This window comes from Bufo gargarizans, chromosome 9 (assembly GCF_014858855.1).
Source record: "Bufo gargarizans isolate SCDJY-AF-19 chromosome 9, ASM1485885v1, whole genome shotgun sequence".
NCBI lineage: Eukaryota > Metazoa > Chordata > Amphibia > Anura > Bufonidae > Bufo > Bufo gargarizans.
This window is the reverse complement of record NC_058088.1, coordinates 20,467,302-20,492,358: the sequence shown is the minus strand read 5'-3', so window position 1 is coordinate 20,492,358 and position 25,057 is coordinate 20,467,302. Positions and strand designations below refer to the sequence as shown.

Sequence of the window (25,057 nt, the reverse complement as noted above, 5' to 3'; positions counted from 1 at the left end):
CTTTACAAAGAGGTTCTGCAGCAGGTGCAGTGTGCGCTGTACAGTACATAGCCCCAGCTGCTTCTGAACCTCTTTGAGAACCATAAGAGGCTATTTCGGTCATACACATTCATGGTTTCTCCACAGCGTGTCCCATATTTGTGACAGGTAAGTCACCGGCTCGGCTCTTTCTGTAACTCCCATAGACTGCAGTGGAGAAGGCAGCGGCCTGGACCGGGGGTCAGAGGATCGGTAACGCCCCCAGAGGCGGACCTGTGGATGAGCCAATGAGGAAGTGACTGACAGAACGCTCCGGCTCATTCTACCCAAGGAGGTTCTGCAGCAGCTGGGGCGTGTATTATATGGAGCAATGTATTATATAGAACATCAGTATAATGTACAGCAGAGCGTCCATTATATCCGGGACAGAGGAGACTGCGGAGGAAAGAGAAATGTGAGATGAGGACAACTACATGGAGAAGACATGCTACATCTCACATACATGACCCTGTCACCTACACACATGACCCTGTCACCTACTCACTGTACATACATGACCCTGTCACCTACACGCTGTACATACATGACCCTGTCACCTACAGGCTGTACATACATGACCCTGTCACCTACACGCCGTACATACATGACCCTGTCACCTACTCACTGTACACACATGACCCTGTCACCTACACGCTGTACGTACATGACCCTGTCACCTACACACTGTACATACATGACCCTGTCACCTACAGGCTGTACATACATGACCCTGTCACCTACAGGCTGTACATACATGACCCTGTCACCTACAGGCTGTACATACATGACCCTGTCACCTACACGCTGTACATACATGACCCTGTCACCTACACGCTGTACATACATGACCCTGTCACCTACAGGCTGTACATACATGACCCTGTCACCTACAGGCTGTACATACATGACCCTGTCACCTACTCACTGTACATCCATGACCCTGTCACCTACTCACTGTACATACATGACCCTGTCACCTACTCACTGTACATACATGACCCTGTCACCTACTCACTGTACATACATGACCCTGTCACCTACTCACTGTACATACATGACCCTGTCACCTACACGCTGTACATACATGACCCTGTCACCTACACGCTGTACATACATGACCCTGTCACCTACTCACTGTACATACATGACCCTGTCACCTACTCACTGTACATACATGACCCTGTCACCTACACGCTGTACATACATGACCCTGTCACCTACACGCTGTACATACATGATCCTGTCACCTACACACTGTACATGCATGACCCTGCCACCTACACACTGTACATACATGACCCTGTCACCTACACACTGTACATACATGACCCTGTCACTACACGCTGTACACACAGGACCCTGCCACCTACACGCTGTACATACATGACCCTGTCACCTACACGCTGTACATACATGACCCTGCCACCTACACACTGTACATACATGACCCTGTCACCTACACGCTGTACACACATGACCCTGTCACCTACACACTGTACATACATGACCCTGTCACTACACGCTGTACATACAGGACCCTGTCACCTACACACTGTACATACATGGTGCCCTTCTCCTGTACTGTATGTGTGATATGTAACACTCTGTATCTCTCTCAGACAGTCACTCTCTGCGCTATTATATGACGGGGGTCTCAGCTCCGGGGTCCGGGCTGCCGGAATATTCTGAAGTCGGATACGTGGATGATCGGGAGATTGTGAATTATAACTCAGAGATTGGAAGAATGAAACCCAACGTGAAGTGGATGGAAAAAGTGGATCCAGGATACTGGGAGGAACAGACACAGAACGCTAAAGGAAATGAGGCCGTATTCAGATATAATGTGAGGACACTGATGAGCCGCTTCAACCAGACCGGAGGTGAGAGACAATATACTGTATACACCGATATACACACTACACCGTATACACCGATATACACACTACACCGTATACACTGATATACACACTACACTGTATACACCGATATACACACTACACCGTGTACACTGATATACACACTACACTGTATACACCATATACACACTACACCGTATACACTGATATACACACTACACTGTGCACACCGATATACACACTACACCGTATACACCGATATACACACTGCACTGTATACACCGATATACACACTGCACTGTATACACCGATATACACACTACACCGTATACACCGATATACACACTACACCGTATACACCGATATACACACTGCACCGTATACACCGATATACACACTACACGTATACACTGATATACACACTACACTGTATACACTGATATACACACTACACTGTATACACCGATATACACACTACACCGTATACACCGATATACACACTACACCGTATACACCGATATACACACTACACTGTATACACCGATATACACACTACACTGTGCACACCGATATACACACTACACCGTATACACCGATATACACACTACACTGTATACACCGATATACACACTACACTGTGCACACCGATATACACACTACACCGTATACACCGATATACACACTGCACTGTATACACCGATATACACACTGCACTGTATACACCGATATACACACTACACCGTATACACCGATATACACACTACACCGTATACACCGATATACACACTGCACCGTATACACCGATATACACACTACACGTATACACTGATATACACACTACACTGTATACACTGATATACACACTACACTGTATATACTGATATACACACTACACTGTATACATTAATATACACACTACACCGTATACACTAAAATACATACTACACCGTATACACCGATATACACCATATACACTAATGTACACACTACACCGTATACACTGATATACACTAATGTACACACTACACCGTATACACTGATATACACTAATGTACACACTACACCGTATACACACTACACCAGCAGACCCAAACCGCAGGGCCGCGGCCCAGGCCCTGGAAGATTGTTTGCCGGGCCGCAGAGGAGAGAGGATCGGAGACGCCAGGCGCATGCGCACCCGATGCACACAGCAGAGTGGCCAGAGTCAGTGGAGAAGAAGGGAGGGACGGAGGTAATCCCTCCTGACCATGACGCGGCCGCCGCAGAGCCCAATAAAATGAGCGGAGTCTGACGCTGCCCGCACCACTGCCACCAATGAATGTGTGGCTAATATTAAAGTAGGAGAAGGGACGGAGGAGGGTTTACCGCTGCGCCGTCTCAGCTAGTGTACTCTGCGAACGGCAGCCGCCTCCTCCTCCTGAGTCTTGTGTTCTCCAGTCCCCGGCCATTAGTACTCTGAAAGGCAGCCGGCGCAGGTACCCACACACTGCAAGATTACTAGCCTGTCTCCACATAAAGGCAGGCAAAAAGCATGTATCAGGCAGCCTGAAAGAGTTGGGGTTAATGTGACTCATTAACCGCAATGTTGCCAGTAGCCATAATTTGAGAAGATGGGGTCACCTATTATTAATCTGAGGTACATGGTGCTATTACATTAGTACCCCATGTACCTCAGATTAAAAGTAAGTGGCCCCCAAGCACCTCATTAAATTATGGGCAACATTGGGTTAACCATTAATGTGAGGTACACATAATGAGGTTACTTACTAGTAATGTGAGGCACATGCAGGTCCAAATTGATAAAACAATGTGCCTCATATTAACAGCAAGTAACTCCAGCATGTACCTGACGCCATTAACCCCATCGTTATATATTTTTATATGCGCGTGAATCAGTCAGCACCGACCAGCACCCACACTACACTGTATACACCGATATACACACTACACACTAATATACACACTACACCGATATACACACTACACCGTATACGCTAATATACACGCTACACTAATATACACACTACACCGTATACGCTAATATACACACTACACCATATACACTCCACCTTGCTCACAAAGTTACAGTGCGGTAATCTCGCGATGCACAGTTCGTTCGCTGAGGCTGATGCCAGGAAAGGGAACAAACACTTTGCCGGCACTGTGCATGCGCTAGCTCGCGCATCACAAGATTACGGCACTGTAACTTTGTGAGCACGGAGGAGATTCCTGGATGCAGGCGGTGCTGGGCTCCTTCACAGGGGGCGGTGCTGGGCTCTTTAACCGTAAGTAACCGCGCCTTCGGCACCTTACTTGGCTAATTTACATAAATATAAAATTATTTTTTAAACTAAATAAAACCACACAGAGCTATGGGACAGGTATATTGCGGACATGCTTGCGGAGATCTATCCCTGCATGTCCGCAGCTCTATAGGGTAGCGTGCGGGATTTACGGGACCCGCAGACATAGCGCCTGACTGCCCCCTCCCGCCCGCATAGCAACGAATCGGACGATTATTCGATAACGGGATTCATTGACAACGGGATCTCGTTATCGAATATTATATGATAACGTTGATTAATCGTTGCAGCCCTACCCCAGTACCTATAATATTCCCATAGTCTTAATGGATGTCAGTTCAATGTATCCTGGATCGGGTAGATCCAGCGGTCATGGTGCACATTGGCGCCAATAAAAACGTTAGAGGTAGGTGGAGGGTCCTTAAAAAGGATCCCAGGGACTTATGTGGCAAGCTCAGAGCAGGGACCTCAAATGTAGTATTTTCTGAAATGGTACATGTACCACGAGCCACCCCAGAAGAGAGAGATTAGGGAGGTAAACAAGTGGCTCAAGAGCTGGTGTAGAAAGGAGCAGGGCTGCGGGGTCGGAGTCAAAGCTAGTTTTGGGTGGAGTCAGAGTCCGACTGCGGCTTTAAAGAATCATCTGTTGTTATTATTTTGGTATAATTAAAGGGGATGTCCGGGTTCAGAGCTGAACCCGGACATACCTCCATTTTCACCCAAGCAGCCCCCCTGACTTAAGCATCGGAGCAGTTCATTCTCCGATGCTCTCCTTTGACCTGCGTTAAATCGCACAGGGCAAAGGCAATTTTAGGAGTTCCGGTGACGTATCAGGGCTCTCCATGGGGCTGCCAGGAAGTCCAGTGACGTCACCGGCACTGATGGGCGGGCTTTAGTGCTGCCCGAGCCGTTTTACTGGCTCGGGCAGCGCTAAAGCCCGCCCATCAGAGTTTCCGCCCGGCCGTGTGTTATGATAAACAAAAGAGCCCTTGCCCTGCGAGATCTAGCACAGGGCAAGGGAGCGCATTGGAGCATGAGATGCTTCGATGCCAGCCTCAGGGATGCTGCCGAGGTGAAAATAAGGGTATGTCCTAGTTCAGCTCTGAACCCGGACAACCCCTTTAATGACCATATTTTTTTACATAGAAGATGCACCTGCCATAAGTCGCACCTAGGTTTTAAAGGAAGAAAAAATAAAAAAATAGTTTTCATTAGACTCCCAATCTAATCAGACCCCCAATGTTTATAAGACCCCTAATCAGAACTCAGATCAGACCTCCAATGTTAATATGACCCCCATGTTAATCAGACCTCTGTTCCGGTCGCTGCTCCTGAGATCCAGTGCTCATCCTGGTCTCCCTGCTGCGCTGTGCTGTGACTTGGGTTGAGCGAATCGGGTTCATATTGCTGTATCCGAACCAGATTAGTTTAAAAACTTTGTTAATAATATTGACTTCGTCTTACTGTGAAATGTATGTCCTCCGTGGAGGTCTTTCCGAAGTTTCTAAAAATATTGCAAGACTAAAAATATCGCAACACCTGCGTTGTTCTTTTCCGGCATAGAGTTCCGTCGTCGGGGCTCTATGCCGGAAGAATCCTGATCAGTTTTATCCTAATGCATTCTGAATGGAGAGAAATCCGTTCAGGATGCATCAGGACGTCTTCAGTTCAGGACCGGAACGTTTTTTGGCCGGAGAAAATACCGCAGCATGCTGCGCTTTTTGCTCCGGCCAAAAATCCTGAAGACTTGCCGCAAGGCCGGATCCGGAATTAATGCCCATTGAAAGGCATTGATCCGGCCTTAAGCTAAACGTCGTTTCGGCGCATTACCGGATCCGACGTTTAGCTTTTTCTGAATGGTTACCATGGCTGCTGGGATGCTAAAGTCCTGGCAGCCATGGTAAAGTGTAGTGGGGAGCGGGGGAGCAGCATACTTACCGTCCGTGCGGCTCCCGGGGCGCTCCAGAGTGACGTCAGGGTGCCCCATGCGCATGGATGACGTGATTGCATGGCACGTCATCCATGCGCATGAGGCGCTCTGACGTCATTCTGGAGCGCCCCGGGAGCCGCACGGACTGTAAGTATACCGCTCCCCACTACTACTATGGCAACCAGGACTTTAATAGCGTCCTGGCTGCCATAGTAACACTGAACGCATTTTGAAGACGGATCCGTCTTCAAATGCTTTCAGTTCACTTGCGGTGTTACGGATCCGGCGGGCACTTCCGGCAAATGGAGTACACGCCGGATCCGGACAACGCAAGTGTGAAGGAGCCCTTACTTTGTCTCACTTCTATCACGTCAGTTTGTTTATTGGCATAAGACCTCTGACCTCTGCGGAGGACATACATTTTACAGTAAGACGGAGCCCATATTATTAAGGTAGCTTTTAAAAGAATAATGTTTGGATACAGCAATCCGAACCCGATTCGCTCAACCATAGCTGTGACCCAACGTCGCAGAGCGTGAGGTTACAGACCGCACTATGTGTAGGACACATACACGAACAAAGGATAAACTGAGACTAGACGGGTATAGTAGCAAAATACACATGTACTTTATTAGACAATACATAAAAAGTTAATTTATATGTGATGTATCACATCAGATAAAAAGGTGGACTACACCTGAGGGGACATAACATTACATACAGTTAGAAAAAGAGGGCAGTGAGGCTAAGGCCTCCTGCACACGAACGTTTTTTTACACGGTCCGCAAAAACGGGGTCCGTAGGTCCGTGATCCGTGACCGTTTTTCCGTCCGTGGGTCTTCCTTGATTTTTGGAGGATCCACGGACATGAAAAAAAAGTCATTTTGGTGTCCGCCTGGCCGTGCGGAGCCAAACGGATCCGTCCTGAATTACAATGCAAGTCAATGGGGACGGATCCGTTTGATGTTGACACAATATGGTGCCATTTCAAACGGATCCGTCCCCATTGACTTTCAATGTAAAGTCTGGAGTTCTGTTATACCATCGGATTGGAGTTTTCTCCAATCCGATGGTATATTTTAACTTGTAGCGTCCCCATCACCATGGGAACGCCTCTATGTTAGAATATACTGTCGGATATGAGCTACATCGTGAAACTCATTTCCGACAGTATATTCTACCACAGAGGCGTTCCCATGGTGATGGAGACGCTTCAGGTTAGAATATACAAAAAAACTGTGTACATGACTGCCCCCTGCTGCCTGGCAGGTGCTGCCAGGCAGCAGGGGGCAGACCCCCCCCCCCCCTGTTTTTAACTCATTGGTGGCCAGTGGGCCCCCCCTCCCCTATTGTTAACTCGTTGGTGGCCAGTGTGCGCACCCCCCTCCCTCCCTCTATTGTAATAATAGCATTGGGGCCAGTGTGCGCGCCCCCCCACCCCCCCCCCCCTCCCTCCCTCTATTGTAATAATAGCATTGGGGCCAGTGTGCGCGCCCCCCCAACCCCCCCCCCTCCCTCCCTCTATTGTAATAATAGCATTGGGGCCAGTGTGCCCCCCCCCCCCCCCCCCCGATCATCGGTGGCAGCGGAGTAGAAGATTCATACTTACCTGGCTGCTGGCTGCTGCGATCTCTGTGTCCGGCCGGGAGCTCCTCCTACTGGTAAGTGACAGGTCTGTGCGGCGCATTGCTGTCACTTACCAGTAGGAGGAGCTCCCGGCCGGACGCAGACATCGCAGCAGCCAGCAGCCAGGTAAGTATGAAAATCTTCTACTCCGCTGCCACCGATGATCGGGGGGGGGGGGGGTTGTGCGCACACTGGCCCCAATGCTATTATTACAATAGAGGGAGGGAGGGGGGGGGGGGGTTGGGGGGTGCGCACACTGGCCCCAATGTATTAAAACAATAGAGGGAGGGAGGGGGGGGGTTGGGGGCGCGCGCACACTGGCCCCAATGTATTAAAACAATAGAGGGAGGGAGGGAGGGGGGTGCGCACACTGGCCACCAACGAGTTAACAACAGGGGAGGGGGGGGCCGCACAATGATATTCAAACTGGGGAGGGGGGGGGGGGGGGTCTGCCCCCTGCTGCCTGGCAGCCCTGATCTCTTACAGGGGGATATGATAGTACAATTAACCCCTTCAGGTGCCGCACTATCATATCCCCCTGTAAGAGATCGGGTGCTGCCAGGCAGCAGGGGGCAGTCTTGTACACAGTTTGTAGTGTATTCTAACTAGAAGCGTCCCATCACCATGGGAACGCTTCTGTGTTAGAATATACTGTCGGATCTGAGTTTTCACGAAGTGAAAACTCAGCTCTGAAAAAGCTTTTATGCAGACGGATCTTCGGATCCGTCTGTATGAAACTAACCTACGGCCACGGATCACGGACACGGATGCCAATCTTGTGTGCATCCGTGTTCTTTCACGGACCCATTGACTTGAATGGGCCCGTGAACCGTTGGCCGTGAAAAAAATAGGACAGGTCATATTTTTTTCACGGCCAGGAAACACGGCTCACGGATGCGGCTGCCAAACGGTGCATTTTCCGATTTTTCCACGGACCCATTGAAAGTCAATGGGTCCGTGAAAAAAAACGGAAAACGGCACAACGGCCACGGATGCACACAACGTTCGTGTGCAGGAGGCCTAACACTCAGCTAAGATTCCCAAATGTCCAGAAAAAGTGCAAATGCATATCTAAATTTGTACACATATATACACGCACATAGGACCTATTTCACATGTAAAAAGTTTTTTATATCACAGAAATCCACAATTTTACTGATATACACGTATGTATCTCCGGAAGAGAGGGACTGCCAATGCATTAAGTTTGGGACATACACGTGTATAGCAGCTGGATAGACAAAAAGTCCCATCCACTTATAGAAAAGAACTAGTGCCTCAATTGCAGCAAAAAAGTGCGTATGTGCATATTATCATCCATTTATAAAAAATAGAGATACAGGAACAGAGTCCCATAGAGATGCGTGAACATATATGTACATATCACCTTAGGGGCATATGAGGTTACTGCCAGTGCCCCAAGAGTAGAGTCATGTACGGATACATGTGCATATACAGATACATATACACACAGGAATCGATCACCTAAATAGCTGTATCTAAATAGATAGAATAAAAAAAATCACAAAGATCGATCCCTGCAATAAGTACAAGAGTAACTAAATTATGTTACAAAGACATTGGTTTACAGAGCAAAGAGTAGCCTCACACTTTGAAGTTACATACCTATATAACAAGAAACAGTCCAAACTCAGGAGAGCCACGTACCCCGATGCGCGTTTCGGCTGGAATGCCTTCTTCTGGGGTATGTGTAGGACACAGTACAGTGTGCGGAGCCCTGCAGGAGAAGAGCAGGAAGTGGCGAGTACACCCAGTACAGGGAGCGCTGCATTCAGAGGAGGCAATATGGACAATCACAATACATTAGGGGCTTGTATTTACTGCATCTACATGATAAATGCCATTTGCTGAAGTGAGACAACCCCTTTAAGGCAAGCAGTAAATATAGGGTACTGTTTAAATCCCATGCGTCTTAAGGACCTTCTGATATCACAGGGTCACATGTCATTTAAAGCCTCAATCCCAAACTCACCCTGCTCCTCAGTGAACACAGCATCCTTAGCACTAGTGATTATTACTAATCATTATTACCACTGCACATGGGATGTAGCCATTACCCGCTCCTATATCCCGCGTCTGCTTCACAGCCACATGACTTTACCATGTCACATGACCCCATGACATCAGAAGGTCCTTACAGCGCATGGGATTGAGACACTACCACAAATATAGCAGCCGCATATTTTACATGCGTCTTTTATTCCTATTTAGTCTCGCTCAGGATTTCCAGGACAAACATAGAGCTTCACACATTTACCCGACTCTTCACTGTGCTCTTTTTTGTTTTAATTTTTTTAACCAGTAGAGGACCTCCGCCATACATGTACGGCGCTGGTGACCGTGACGACTGAACGAATCCGCATTTTTGCAGACAGCTTACGGCCGTTTGAATGAGTCCTTAACCCCTTAAGGACACAGCCTTATTTCACCTTAAGGACCAGGCCATTTTTTGCAAATCTGACCAGTGTCACTTTAATTGGTGATAACTTTAAAATGCTTTGACTTATCCAGGCCATTCTGAGATTGTTTTTTAGTCACATATTGTACTTCATGACACTGGTAAAATGAAGTCCAAAAAAAGAATTTTTATTTATAAAAAAATACAAAATGTACCAATTCTTTTTTTTAAATAGCAAATTTCCAAGTTTCAATCTCTCTACTTCTATAATACATAGTAATACCTCCAAAAATAGTTATTGCTTTACATTCCCCATATGTCAACTTCATGTTTGGATCATTTTGGGAATGATATTAAATTTTTTGGGGGATGTTACAAGGCTTAGGCTACTTTCACACTTGCGTTCGGAGCGGATCTGTCTGGTGTCTGCACAGACGGATCCGCTCCTATAATGCAGACGATGGGATCCGTTCAGAACGGATCCGTCTGCATTATATTTCAGAAAAAATTGTAAGTGTGAAAGTAGCTCAGACGGATCCGTCCAGACTTTACATTGAAAGTCAATGGGGGACGGATCCGTTTGAAATTGAGCCATATTGTGTCAACTTCAAACAGATCCGTCCCCATTGACTTACATTGTAACTCTGGACGAATCCGCTCTGCTGAGCGGAGGCCAAACGGTGCCAGACTGATGCATTCTGAGCGGATCCGCATCCACTCAGAATGCATTGGGGCCGAACGGATCCTTTCGGGGCCGCTTGTGAGAGCCTTCAAACGGAACTCACAAGCGGAGCCCCGAACGCTAGTGTGAAAGTAGCCTTAAAAGTTTAGAAGCAAATCTTGAAATTTTTCAGAAATTTTCAAAAACCCAATTTTTAAGGACCAGTTCAGGTCTGAAGTCACTTTGCGAGGCTTACATAATAGAAACCACCCAAAAATGACCCGATTCTAAAAACTACACCCCTCAAGGTATTCAAAACTGATTTTACAAACTTTGTTAACCCTTTAGGTGTTGCACAAGAGTTATTGGCAAATCGGGATGAATTTTGAGAATTTCATTTTTTTGCAAAATTTTCCATTTTAACCAATTTTTTCCACTAACAAAGCAAGGGTTAACAGCCAAACAAGACTGTATCTTTATTGCCCTGACTCTGCCGTTTACAGAAACACCCCATATGTGGTCGTACACTACTGTACGGCCACACGGCGGGGCATAGAGTGAAAGGTGCGCCGTTTGGTTTTTGGAGGGCTGATTTTTATGGACCGGTTTATTTACACCGTGTCCTGTTTCAACCCCCCTGAGGCACCCCTGGAGTAGAAACTCCCTAAAAGTGACCCCATTTTGGAAACTACGGGATAAGGTGGCGGTTTTGTTGGGACTATTTTTAGGCGACATTTGATTTTTGGTTGCTCTATATTCCATTTTTGTGAGGTAAGGTTACTAAAAATTGAAATTCTGAAATTTCATCTCCATTTGCCATTAACTGTTGAGGAACACCTAAAGGGTTAATAAAGTTTGCATAATCAGTTTTGAATACCTTGAGGGGTGTAGTTTCTTAGATGGGGTCACTTTTAATGGAGTTTCTACTCTAGGGGGGCATCAGGGGGGCTTCAAAAGGGACATGGTGTAAATAAAAAAGGCCATCAAAATCGGCCTTCCAGAAACCATGTCGGTCCTTTCCTTTTGCGCCCTGCCTTTTAGTGATACAGCAGTTTACGGCCACAAATGTGGCGTTTCTGTAAACTGCAGTATCAGGGTAATAAATATTAGGTTTTGTTTGACTGTTAACCCTTGCTTTGTTACCGGAAAAAACTGATTGAAATGGAAAAGTGCCAAAAATAGCTGTTTTGGCACCGTTTGTTTTTTTAGGTTTTTTTGGACCGTGTTAATCTGGGGGGTTAGGTCATGGGGTATTTTTATAGAGGAGATTCTTATGGACGCGGCGATACCTAATATGTCTACTTTTTTACAATTATTTAGGTTTTAGACTATATTATCCTTTTTGATACCAAAAATAATTTTTTGTATCTCTAAAGTCTAAGGCCCCTTTCACACGGGCGAGTTTTCCGTGCGGGTGCGATCCGTGCGGCGAACGTATGGCACCCGCACTAAATCCTGACCCATTCATTTCTATGGGGCTGTGCACATGAGCGTTGTTTTTAACGCATCACTTGTTCAGTGTTCAGTTGAAATCGCAGCATGCTCTATATTGTCCGATTTTGATGTGACGCAGGCCCCATAGAAGTGAATGGGGTGTGTGAAAATCGGATGGCAGGAGACGATCGGGATGGAGACCCGATCATTATTATTTTCCCTTATAACATGGTTATAAGGGAAAATAATAGCATTCTGAATACAGAATGCATAGTAAACCAGCGCTAGAGGGGTTAAAAAAATAAAAAATAATTTAACTCACCTTAGTCCACTTGATCACGAAGCCGGCATCTCCTTGTGTCTCCTCTGCACTGAACAGGACCTGGGGTGAGCTGCTCCATTAAATACAGGTTAAGGACCTTCGATGACGTCACTCCGGTCATCACATGGTCTTTTACCATGGTGAATCACCATGGTAAAAGATCATGTGACGTACCATGTGATGACCGGAGTGACGTCATCGAAGGTCCTTAACCTGTATTTAATGGAGCAGCTCACGCCAGGTCCTGTTCAGCGCAGAGGAGAAACAAGGAGATGCCGGGCTTCGTGATCAAGTGGACTAAGGTGAGTTAAATTATTTTTTATTTTTTTTAACCCCTCTAGCGCTGGTTTACTATGCATTCTGTATTCAGAATGCTATTATTTTCCCTTATAACCATGTTATAAGGGAAAATAATACAATCTTCAGAACATTAATCCCAAGCCCGAACTTCTGTGAAGAAGTTCGGGTTTGGGTACCAAACATGCGCGATTTTTGTCACGCGAGTGCAAAACGCATGACAATGTTTTGCACTCAGGCAGAAAAATTGCGCATTTTCCCGGAACGCACCCGCCTCTTATCCGGGCCAAAAATATGACGCCCGTGTGAAAGAGGCCTAAGAGTCTTTTTTTTGTTTTGTTTTTTTGCCTATTATCCCATTTTTTGCGGGATGAAAGGACAGTTTTATTGGCACTATTTGGGGGGCTATATGACTTTTTGATCGCTTGCTATTACAATTTTTGTTATGTAAGGTGACAAAAAAATAACTTTTTTTGCACCGTTTCTTTTTTTTTTTTTTTTGGACCGTGTTAATCTGGGGGGTTAGGTCATGGGGTATTTTTATAGAGGAGATTATTACTGACACAGAGATACCTAATTTGTATACTTTTTTTTTATTATTTTAGTTTTTAAAAATTCTGAGAACCATAGTTTTTTTTATCCGATGTCGGTGGCTAAATTGGGATATAAATTTAGTACTCCATGGAAGTGTGATACTCCCTGAAGCAACCAATAATGCAGAGGCCCGGATGATCGGGGCACGTGTCACATTGAGTAGTGGTGTCCTTCCGTATCCCCCTCTTGTGACACACTCTGCACCTTTTTTGGGTCCATCCCTTCTTTCTAGTATGGGGGACCACACCTGGAAAATGTTGGCCAGGGACGATCCGGGCGTCTCCAGTTCCCGAGGTACTCTGGCCTGCTCTTTCCCGTCCGAAAAGATCAGGGCCTTGAGGACTGCCTCATAGAAACAAAGGAATTTCCCTGTGTTGCCAGCGCTCCGGGACAGCACAAAAGAGTTGTACAAGGCAACCTGTACCAAGTAGACCGCAACTGTACCATGCCCGGGTTTTGCGCATTGCATTCCAGGTACATAGGCCTGTACAAATTTGCCCCCATTGTGATCGATGACCGGCCTGATTTTGTACAGGCGGTCATAGGCAGGATCACCTCAGGGGGGACATGCTGCATTATCTGAATAATGCAGGCATTTCCGGATGGCCTCAAACTGGGAGCGTGTCATGGCCGTACTGTAAAGTGGGGTCTGGTAGAGGACGTCCCCACTGCAGTAATGCCTGGCACTAGGTTTCTTGACTAGGCCCATATGCAGCACCCAGCCACCGGGCCTAGCCAAAAAGGAGCCCGGGTGTTGAGCAACGAACTGTTGGGCGTACAGGTTCGTCTGCTCCACCATTAGATTTACCAGTTGGTCACTGAAAAAATGACTAAAAAAGTCATATTCAGTGAAGCCCACTGTGGAAATCTGGATTCCTGGTTGGCCTACAAAATCAGGAATCACGGGCTCAAATCGCTCTGGGGTATACCAGACAAGTTCACCGGCAGGGGGCTCCGGTGGATTTAACTGGTGGGTCGGAAAACTAGTACGAGCCCCAGAGCTGCTCGTACTAGGGTGGGCCACAGGGTCCCTAACATGGCAGTCCCCTTGCTCCTCCGCCTTGGGGGCTCATCATCATCGCTAGATGATGAGGAGGAAGCGGATGAGAACAGGAAAGTGGAACTCTCGAACTCGGGAGGCAAGCTGGGCGTATGCCTCCTCGGCCGAGAACATCCTGCGGGCCAAAGGGGAGTGTGTGTCTGCGTGTGTATGTGAGTGCGTGTAAATCTGTTTGGTGTGCGTGTGTGTGGGGGCACGGGTGTTCGTGGACTTATCCCTAAAACTAACAGAAAAAAAAAAAGACTAACTAAATGGTAAAAAATGAGAAAAAAATAAAAATAAAAAAATTCAAAACCGCTGATCAACCGTCCGAAGTTGATCAACGGTGGGGTGTGCGATGCGCTAACAGTGGCCGGATGCTAAGAGTGCCGGTCACAGTCAGCGTACGCACAATAAAAAAGAACTGCCTGCGCCCCAAAAAAGTTGTGGGGGGGCAGGGGGGCAAGCGGCAGCACCCCTGGGGGGTCTAGGGTCACATAGCTGTGCTGTGGACCCCAGACACCCTACTTAGGGTGATGCAATAAAACTTTTTTTTTACCACTAACTTTCTCTTTTATATCCCTGCCTAGCCCAACCTTTCCCTAATTACCTGGCTGATCAGATGGGGGGTGCTGGGACACAGATAGAGTCCTGGGGCAAGGATGGGTGCTGGGGCACAGATGGGGTGATGCTGGCTCAGATCCACACGTGCACTGCAGCGCTCCTCTCTCCTCGGGCTCCGGACACAAAAGGAGGAGGAGAGGAGCGCTGCTATGATTTGAATCTCCCGCCGGCCCGCCCACCTACCAATCAGAGGCGATCCTGAGAGGTGATGTCACCATCACCTCTCAGGATTGCAGGATGGTAATTGGTGGTGTATTATCACACCCCCGATCACCATCCTGTTCCGGGTTATCGGGTCCCCAGAGACCCGAATGACCCGGAAACGCAGCAAACCGCAGGTCTGAATTGACCTGCGGTTTGCTGCGATCGCCGACATGGGGGCGTCACAGGACCCCCCGGCGCATCTAGCCAAGGTGCATGCTCAATGATTTGAGCAGGCACCGGGTTCCGATTACCGCCTGGGGGGCGGCGGTGATCGGAACTATTCATGACGTACGTCATGTGTCCTTAAGTACCAGGACAACATGCCGTACCGGTACGTCATGTGTCCTTAAGAGTTAATCTGTATCGGGGTCACACATGGGTTAAGCTGGACCAGGGTCACACATGGGTTAAACTGGACCGGGGGACACAGGTGCGGAGGTGTCTATGGAATAAATTTATCGGGTCACTGAGATGAAGGTAGAACTGCTAATTAGTGTCAATGCATGAGCACTTACCTCAGGTTTTCATTCTGTGGGATATTCTCAAATTATGACTGGTAGGTGGCCCTGAGGACTGGAGGTGAGGAACATTGTCCTAAATAGAGAGAAGGGACACAGAGGGAGGCTCCTTATAGCTAAAGTAGAAATGTCTCCTGGTGAGACGAGTAGTCACCGTACAGACGGACCCCCTGTACACCTGTCACATGGCTGGGATATGCTATCAATCTATGAGCAGTGGGGGTCTGATCTCTAGGACCCCACATTGGTCATGATTATTGTTGGGCGAATTTGGGTTTCAAATTCAGCATTCAAGGTTCGGATTATCTAAGAATTCCGTTATGGATTCCGCTACCACAGACCATAACTTATAGTCCATGGTAGCGGAATCCATAACGGAATTCCTCAATATTTTGATCAAATTCTTAAATAACCCGAACCTTGAACGCCGAAATTAAAACACAAGTTCGCTCAACACTAATCATGACCATGAAGGAGGCACTCTGCTGGATCAGTGCTGCTCCCCCTGCACAGCGGCCCCTGGACACCAGCAGTGCGGGGACTACAGCGAGGAGCCATCAGGTGAGAGGAACTGCTGGAAAACAATGAAAAATCTCCAGCATGTCTACTGAGGCACATAATAATTTCAATATAGTTGCCCTGATATGCTTATGTGCCTCAGTGGATCCTGCCCGAGCCAGAGAAATAATGTCATTTCCCATAGCTAAGCATGTTTATATACGCTCATGTACCATCCCCGTTTATAAAGGGCAATTTCCTTTTTATATTGAGTTGTGCATGTTTGGATTTGCCTCAAAGTTTATAAACATACGCAACCGGGTGTCAGATGTTCTGCTGCACATTTATTTTATTTTATATGACGTTGCTTTTATGTGTAATTGTGAACAGCAGGGGTTAAATGCAAGGAATCGCTGATATTACAACCACCTGTGTGGTGATGGCATTTCCAACCTGGTTGGTGGAGCCACTTTCATTCCAGGTATATAAGAGTTCTATACTATACTTGCATTTTACCCATACCATGATTAAGATCTCATAGATTGAAATGCGTTGGTGGCGTTACCGCTGTCCATGTGAAAAATTGGATTCTTATAAATTTATGGAATAAAGATTGAAGACTTTTTATTCATCTCAGTGCTGGACATTTTTTGTTGTTTTCCTGGATCATATTACGGACTGGACCAAGTCCTTGGATAAGAGGTAATATGGGGAGTGCTGGCTTACCTTTTTTTTTTTTTTATAATTGTATGTTTATTATGGTATATAAAACAAAAAACGTGAATACACTCTTACAATGTCATAGTGCACAGAAGTTCCAAGGAGGAGCAATACACAAAACACATCACATACATATTGGATGAGCATATGTAACACTTGACAATATTCAGTGACGGAGCATTAAAGACCAGACAAAAAATAAAGCGTTGGATTGATCTAACTGAGATTGTGTCCATCACTAACCAGTCTAAGAAGAAGAAAACAAAGACTGCTGTGCAAAATATCTTAAACAAATAGCCAACAGACAGGACAAACGACACAAACAAAGACAGAGAGGGAAGGGAGGGGAGGTGAGAGGAACCCAACCCTTCACCATGATTCCTCAAGGTTGCCTATTAGCCCAATAAGTGTCCCATATGGCGTTGAAGAGTGCCATTTTGTCCTGATACATAGCAGTGGAATACTCCATTGTTCGGACCTCCATTACCCTGGCATACAAGTCAGAGACCCGTGGTGGGTCGGGGCTTTTCCACGATCGGGAAACTAGACAACGAGCTGCTGTTAGTATCAGTAGCAGCAGTTTGAGTGCGTGTTTTTTGACTTGTTTGGGGACCACATTAAGCAGGAAGGACATAGGTTCCGGTCGGATTTCGGTTCCAAAAATGTCGGTCAGGAGAGCGCCTACCTCAGACCAGTAAGGGCCTATCTTGGGACAATCCCAGAAAATGTGAGGCAATGTACCCCTATGTAAGCCACATCTCCAACAATCACCCGGGACCACTGGATTCATTCTATGGAGGAGGTCAGGAGTGTGGTACCAGTACATTAGGATCCTCCTGGTTCTCCTGATGAAGTACCGACATAGATGATTTTGCTGCCCTCCTCCATATAAGGTGCCAGAGCGAGTCCGGTAAGACCCTCCCCAAGTACTCCTCCCACTTCACCATGTAGGAATGCCTTTGGGCCCGGTCAGGGAAGGGAGTCAGCAATATAGAGTAAATCTCAGAGAATAAACCTTTCGCATGTACCCCTTCCCTGCATATGCGCTCAAAGGAGGTCGGAAGGGAAACCGTTACCCCCGAAAAGATGGACTGGGCAAAGTGCCTAATCTGGATATAGAAAAAGTTGGAGGAAGGTGGGAGATCATATTTGGCCTGCAAGGTAGTGAATGGTAGGAGGGCCCTAGTAAAGGGGTCCACAATGGCTTACCTTTTTGACCTCCATGAGAGGAGCTGCTGCAATGTGCTGCATCATCCTGCACAGCCGGGAGCGCTGCTCTGCAGTGAAAACCCAGAAGAGGATGCAGCACTGATCAGCAGTGATGGTCAGTTCGCAGTGTTCGCCAGTGAACACATGCGGGCTGCCATCTTTAGTAAGGTAGACTCAGCCGTCCGGCGATGCACAGGTAAGCCCTTGCCTGTGCCGGGAGCCGGTCTGAAATCAAATGCAGTCACCGGGAGCAGGCAGTTCCGAGAACAGCCCGATGAAGGCCCCCAGCGGAACTGCCTGCTCCCGGTGACTGCATTTGATTTCAGACCGGCTCCCGGCACAGGTAAGAGCTTACCTGTGCATCGCCGGACGGGTGAGTCTACCTTACTAAAGATGGCAGCCCGCATGTGTTCACTGGCGAACACTGCAAACTGACCATCACTGCTTATCAGTATGTGAGGTGGGAGCAGGTGTCGGATAAGGGCGCCCTCACACACGGCAGATTTTGTGGCATACAATTCTGCGACTTAAAATCAGTTCCATTCATTTTAATAGGAGCGGCGAGCACATGGATTTCTGTAAGTTCCATTAAGGTGAATGGAACAGATTTTCAGTCGCAGAATTTTCTGTAACAAAATCTGCCGTGTGTGAGGGCGCCCTAACGTGTCAGACCACGCCGGATTGTTACAGCAGGGAGATCTCAGTCCGGGGAGCAGTGCGTTAGGCTGAATTCACACTTCAGTTATTTGATCAGTGATTTCCATCAGTGACTGTGAGCGCCAAAACCAGGAGGGAAGTCTCCACAGACAGGTATAAGGGCTCATTCAGCCGGCCGTATGAATGAGTCCGCATCCGTTCCGTAATTTTGCGGAATGGGTGCAGACCCAATCATTTCACTGTGTGCTGTCCGCATCCGCGGTGCCGTTCCGCGGCCCTGCAAAAAAAGAGAGAGCATTTTCTATTATAGTTGTGGCCCACAAATTGCGGAACGCACACAGCCGGTATACGTGTATTGCGGATCCGCAAAACACTACGGTCGAGAGAATGCGCCCTTAGGGGAAGATCTACACCTGGTTTTGGCTCAAAATCACTGATAGAAATCACTGACCGAACACTGATGTGTGAACTAGGCCTTACCTGTGCAGCCATTAGAAATGAATCCCCAGCGCTAGATCCACATGTCCCAGTCCAGCCCGAGGCGTCCAGTGCTGGTCCCAGCCACACGTCATCCTCTGCCGGGGCCCCTATAATGTCTGCAGTACATATCCCTGTACTAATACAGTCCTCACAGCCGCCTATAATACCTGCCTCACATAACCCCTTCCTTCCTAGTCACCTGTCAGTCACAGAGCACAGAACAAGTTACCTCATAGGCGGGGCCACTGACGGTCAGAAGGACCTTCCGGACATCAGTCATGTGACTCGAGTTCTTTTTCATTGGCCACGAATATCATGTGACTGTAATGTCATTAAGGTCCTGCTAGAGACTAGTCAGCACAGGGCAGATTATAATGAGGTAATGAATCCTTTGCGCTTTAAGGACCTCCTGACGTCACAGGGTCAGGTGACATTCGAAGCCTGAGCCTCCCCCGGCTCCTCCCCGATCCCCAGCATTAGGGTTGCGGCTAGATTGGAGTTGCTCCTGGCAGGTCCACCCTACAGCAACTCCATTCTAGACACATCACTGGTGAGTTGAGTTGGAGGCAGGATCTACCAGGAACCACTCCAATCTAGACAGATCACTGCTTGCAGGACTAGAATGGAGCTGCTGGCAGGACCTGCTCATAGAGACTCCATTCTAGTCAGTTCTCTACAGAAAAGGCTAAAGTGGAGTTTCTGTATGGAGGGTCCTGGAGAAAGGAGAAAATGAAGCACATTTATCAATATTGCTGCAGAGCAGTTTATAGGTATAAATTATATATCTGTATATGTTTTTTACATATAATCGGAATTTTATCTTTTTCATCCTTTTTTATTTCTATTCTGGTTTACATGAATTTTATTTAAAGTAAATTTTTCATTTTTGCGTTTTCGTTTTTTCCTTCCTGCCTTCCAAGATCCATATCTTTTTACTTTTCTTTTCACGTAGCCCTTAGGGCTCATGCACACAAACGTATTTTTTTTCCATTTCTGGTCCGTTTTTGTACAGGTCTGTATGCGGAACCATTCACTTCAATGGGTCAGCAAAGGAAAAAAAACCAGAAATGACATTCCGTTTCCGTATGTCTGCATGTCCGTTCCACAAAAAAAAATAGAACACGTCCTATTCGAGAACATGCATTGTTACAATGGATCTGCCCAAAAAAATGAATGCAATACGTATGTCATCCATTGCTTTTTGCGGATCTGTGTTTTGCGGGTTTTACTTTTTAATAGCACTTTGTAAATGTATTTTCTTTTTAATTTTAATGGTTTGGACATTTTGGACTTGAAGATACCCATTATGTTAAATTTTATTATTGTTTCTTATATGTAGAATTAGGAAAGGGGGTGTCTTGAATTTTTTTAGGGGACCTATACTGAGATTTTCTGATGTCTGTTACTAGTGACTAGGATTGTGACAGGCTGCCGATGAAGCTGTGTCTCAGGTTAAGGCCATATTCATACAAATGTGTGCCGGCCATATCCGTGCTGCGGTCCGCAGTGCACAGGCACCATCTGTGTACCCACCGTCTGCAGACACATTTGCTTGAATGCGGTCTGCCATCTGCATCTAGGTTCTGCAACGCAAAAAGGTAGCGCATGCACTACTTATTTGCGTAGTGGGTGCACAGACAGAAATCCCACCACTCTGTAGAGCTTCCGTAGGCTTTCAGTCCGTGCCTACGTTCCGCACTGCACTGGACCCATTGAAGTGGCACAGCCATTGCTGTTTTTGTGGTTCACGAATTGCGGATCTAAAACTGCGGATACCAGCCGTGTGCATTCCGCAATTTATAGAAGTGTCCTACCTTTGTAGGTAATACGGACAAGAATAGGACATGTTCTATTTTGTTGAGGGGCTGCGGAACCGACATACGGATGTAGATAGTACATGGATGTACTGTCCGTATCTTTTGCGGCCCCACTGAAGTGAATGGGTCCTCATCCGACCCACAAAAATTATGGATGCGATGTCGACCAAAAATACGTTCATGTGCATGAGCCCTACGCCTAGCAGGTCCTCCATACAGCAACTCCATTCTAGCTGGTTCACTTCTGAAATGAGTGGAGTTGCTGCAGGGAGGTCCATTATTTCTGGGCAGATGGTAGTTGTAATAGGGAGGTCCTCCATACAGCATAATAAAGAGTAGTGGGGTCATTTATCAAACTGGTGTAGAACTTGTCTAGTTGCCCAGAGCAACCAATCAGATTCCACCTGTCATTTTCCAAAGGAGCTATCAAAAATGAAAGGTGGAATCTGATTGATTGCTATGGGCAACTAAGCCAGTTCTACTCTACACCAGTTTAATAAATGACCCCATAAATGATTACTTACCTGCCAGATCCCTCTCCAGTTTATTAATGTTAGGCCTCACAAACGTATTTTCTTTCAGTTTTTGCAGTCCGTATGCAGGACCATTCATTTCAATGGTTCCGCAAAAAACTATGGAATGTACTCCGTGTGCATTCCATTTCCGTATATCAGTTCCGCTAAAAGTTAGAACTTGCCCTATTATTGGCCACATAACGGACAAGGATAGTACTGTTCTATTAGGGGCCTGCTGTTCTGTTCCTCAAAATACGGAATGCACACGGACGTCATCCGTAAAATACATATGGTCGTGTGCAAGAGGCCTTAATTGGGCTGGCGGGCATTCAGGTATTATCCGGCAGTGCTGGATTCAGAGAACTCCGGTAGGCTGTTGTCGGCTCTGCCAGGATAGCCTGTCTGAATTTGTGCCGCAGACGTGAAAGTAGTTTAATTCCAGCTTTATTGTTGTAATAAAATGGAAAAAAATATCAAAACTTTCTCATTCAACTTTTTATTAAAATATATAACCATAAACCACACAATATAAACAAGGAAGTGTGGGCAGCACCACTGTCTGTAAGGTGTATGCGGAGTGCCAGCGGCTGAGTAGGCGATCCACCTCCAAAAATGTATAAAAATAAGAAATTCCGCAGCACATCCAGGTAGTAAGAAGGTAAAAAAAGGCTTTATTCACCAAGCATGCGACGTTTCAATCCTCTCAATGGGATTTTCCTCAAGCAGTGACATAGTGGGCAGTGCACTGTGCATATTTAAACACTTTCACATCATTAAACAATCAATAATTCAAATACATTCATTAAAGAAAATACATTTAAAAATAGTGATACAGACAGTACTGTCAATATACTGATACAATCACATTATGTCTCCGATCTAAATACAGTGATACAGTGTTAATCATTCCCATGACCGATCCGACATATCATATATAACATGAAATACTTTAATTATAGCAATAATCAATTCAGGTGTATATCTTCCATAAAACTAAAATGTGCAGGTGTACCTTCAGAAGGATGATGAACTAGATCACAGGAGTGTGCGATGGGGTAGGTGCACGTGGGTCCCGGCGTCCCAGGTATACCATTGCGCATGTCAAAGGACCTTCCTAGGGGTTCCGATCACATGATCATCCTGACCCACATGCATCTACCCCATCGCACACTCCTGTGATCTAGTTCATCATCCTTCTGAAGGTACATCTGCACATTTTAGTTTTATGGAAGATATACACCTGAATTGATTATTGCTATAATTAAAGTATTTCATGTTATATATGATATGTCGGATCGGTCATGGGAATGATTAACACTGTATCGCTGTATTTAGATCGGAGACATAATGTGATTGTATCAGTATATTGACAGTACTGTCTGTATCACTATTTTTAAATGTATTTTCTTTAATGAATGTATTTGAATTATTGATTGTTTAATGATGTGAAAGTGTTTAAATATGCACATTGCACTGCCCACTATGTCACTGCTTGAGGAAAATCCCATTGAGAGGATTGAAACGTCGCATGCTTGGTGAATAAAGCCTTTTTTTTACCTTCTTACTACCTGGATGTGCTGCGGAATTTCTTATTTTCATAAATCACACAAGATAGAAATGTTTAAATATAAAACTTAACAGGCATCTGTCCCCGTGATCACCGCACTAAAGCATTCATACTGCCTGGTAGAATTGATCATGGTGACTTAAATGGGTTATCTGGGAATTTATATTGATGACCTGTCCTCTGGATTGGTCATTAATATCAGATCAGTGGGGGTCCGACGCCCAGGACTCTGCCAGTCAGCTGTTAAAAGAAGCCGGCGGTCCATGAGTGCTGCAGCCTCTTCCTCGGCCAATGACATTCAAGTCAATGGGGCTGAGATGCAGTACCAAGCACAGCCACTATACGATGTACGGAGCTGTGCTTGGAGAGCTGCCAGCTGAGCGGTGAGCGCAGCAGCTTCCAGAAACAGCTGATGGAACCCCCCTGCCCTAAGTGATTCATATGCAAATTAGGTGATTGGAGCACTGGTGAGCTAGCCTAGTCTCGGAGCGCCACTTCACCTCCTCCTCTCTCCCTCATGGTCTGATTTGACAGGGTCATGCATCCTCATTGTTCGGAAGCCTGGCTCTGAAATCTTGTACTTGCACCGGTGAGACTTCATTGGCACATATGCGGCTGATCTCACGAGGCTTTTCCTGCTGAGATCTGCACTAGGTAAGTGTCTATAATGTTGTCTGCTCTCAGAAGACTCTTCTTCCTTTTGGAGGAAACCAACATCAGCGCTTGCGCAGTACAGGTCTCATTTGGCAGAGCCTTGTGAGATCAACCATACATGTGCCAAAGTATCTCATTGATGCAAGCACAAGATTTCAGGGCTGGGCTTCCAAACAATGGAGATGCCTGACCCTGTGAAACAGGCCATGACAGGACTTGCAATGGGGGGAGAGGAGAAGGTGAAGTGGTGCTCCGAGGGACTAGGCCTGCCTCCCAGGGCTCTGAGCACCTCATTTGCAAAATTAAACATTTTGCTGCAACCATACATGAGATTGCAGTAACATAGGGCTCATCTTGATCAACCCTAATAGGCAGTATATAAGGTAAAGGAATCTGTCGGAAAGATCTTGGACTATTACGTGCAGTAATATGAGTAGTACTGCAGATAAGGATTCAGGATCAGTTTTTACTAATGCTCCCCATTATGCCACTGAGCGCTCAAATCTGCACTGAAATACACACCGTGGACTGCAATGCCATGCTAATCGAGAAGACCCCTGTTAGGGCTAGCACAGCAGGCTAGACTCTGTACTTCAGTGCAGCTCTGAGTGCTGACAGCGGAGGAACCGAGGGTAGTAGGAAAATGAAAATCTGGACTCCTTATCTACAGGACTACTGATATATTACTGCAGATAATAGTCCAAGACCGTGTCCACGGACTCCTTTTAGGGGGAAGCGCTCTTGGAAGAGGGACGGTTTTAATAATCTTAGGTAATGCCACATTGCACTACCATGGGTTACATATAGTAAAATTAGGGTTGAACCTGCTGACAGCTGCTCTTTAACAGTATAAATCTTTAAACTGAAGCCACTTTTTAAATCAAATTAGTGACACAACAATGCTGGCCTTATAATCCTGGGGGGGACACACAATGCTGGCAGTATAATACTGGGGGGGGGGACACACAATGCTGGCAGTATAATACTGGGGGGGGGGGGACACAATGCTGGCAGTATAATCCTGAGGGGGGGGGGGACACAATGCTGGCAGTATAATACTGGGGGGGCACACAATGCTGGCAGTATAATACTGGG

General features: G+C 46.5%; 1 protein-coding gene across 2 annotated transcripts in view; it reads left to right on the top strand.

Moving 5' to 3' along the window:
• Positions 1 to 25,057, top strand: part of LOC122946248 (H-2 class I histocompatibility antigen, Q9 alpha chain-like) — a 108,544-nt gene that overhangs the window by 20,044 nt on the left and 63,443 nt on the right. For both annotated transcript variants that reach the window (XM_044305729.1, XM_044305728.1), the window contains exon 2: positions 1,638 to 1,898. In XM_044305729.1, the coding sequence (XP_044161664.1) occupies positions 1,638 to 1,898 (261 nt within the window). The remainder of the gene's footprint in view (positions 1 to 1,637; positions 1,899 to 25,057) is intronic.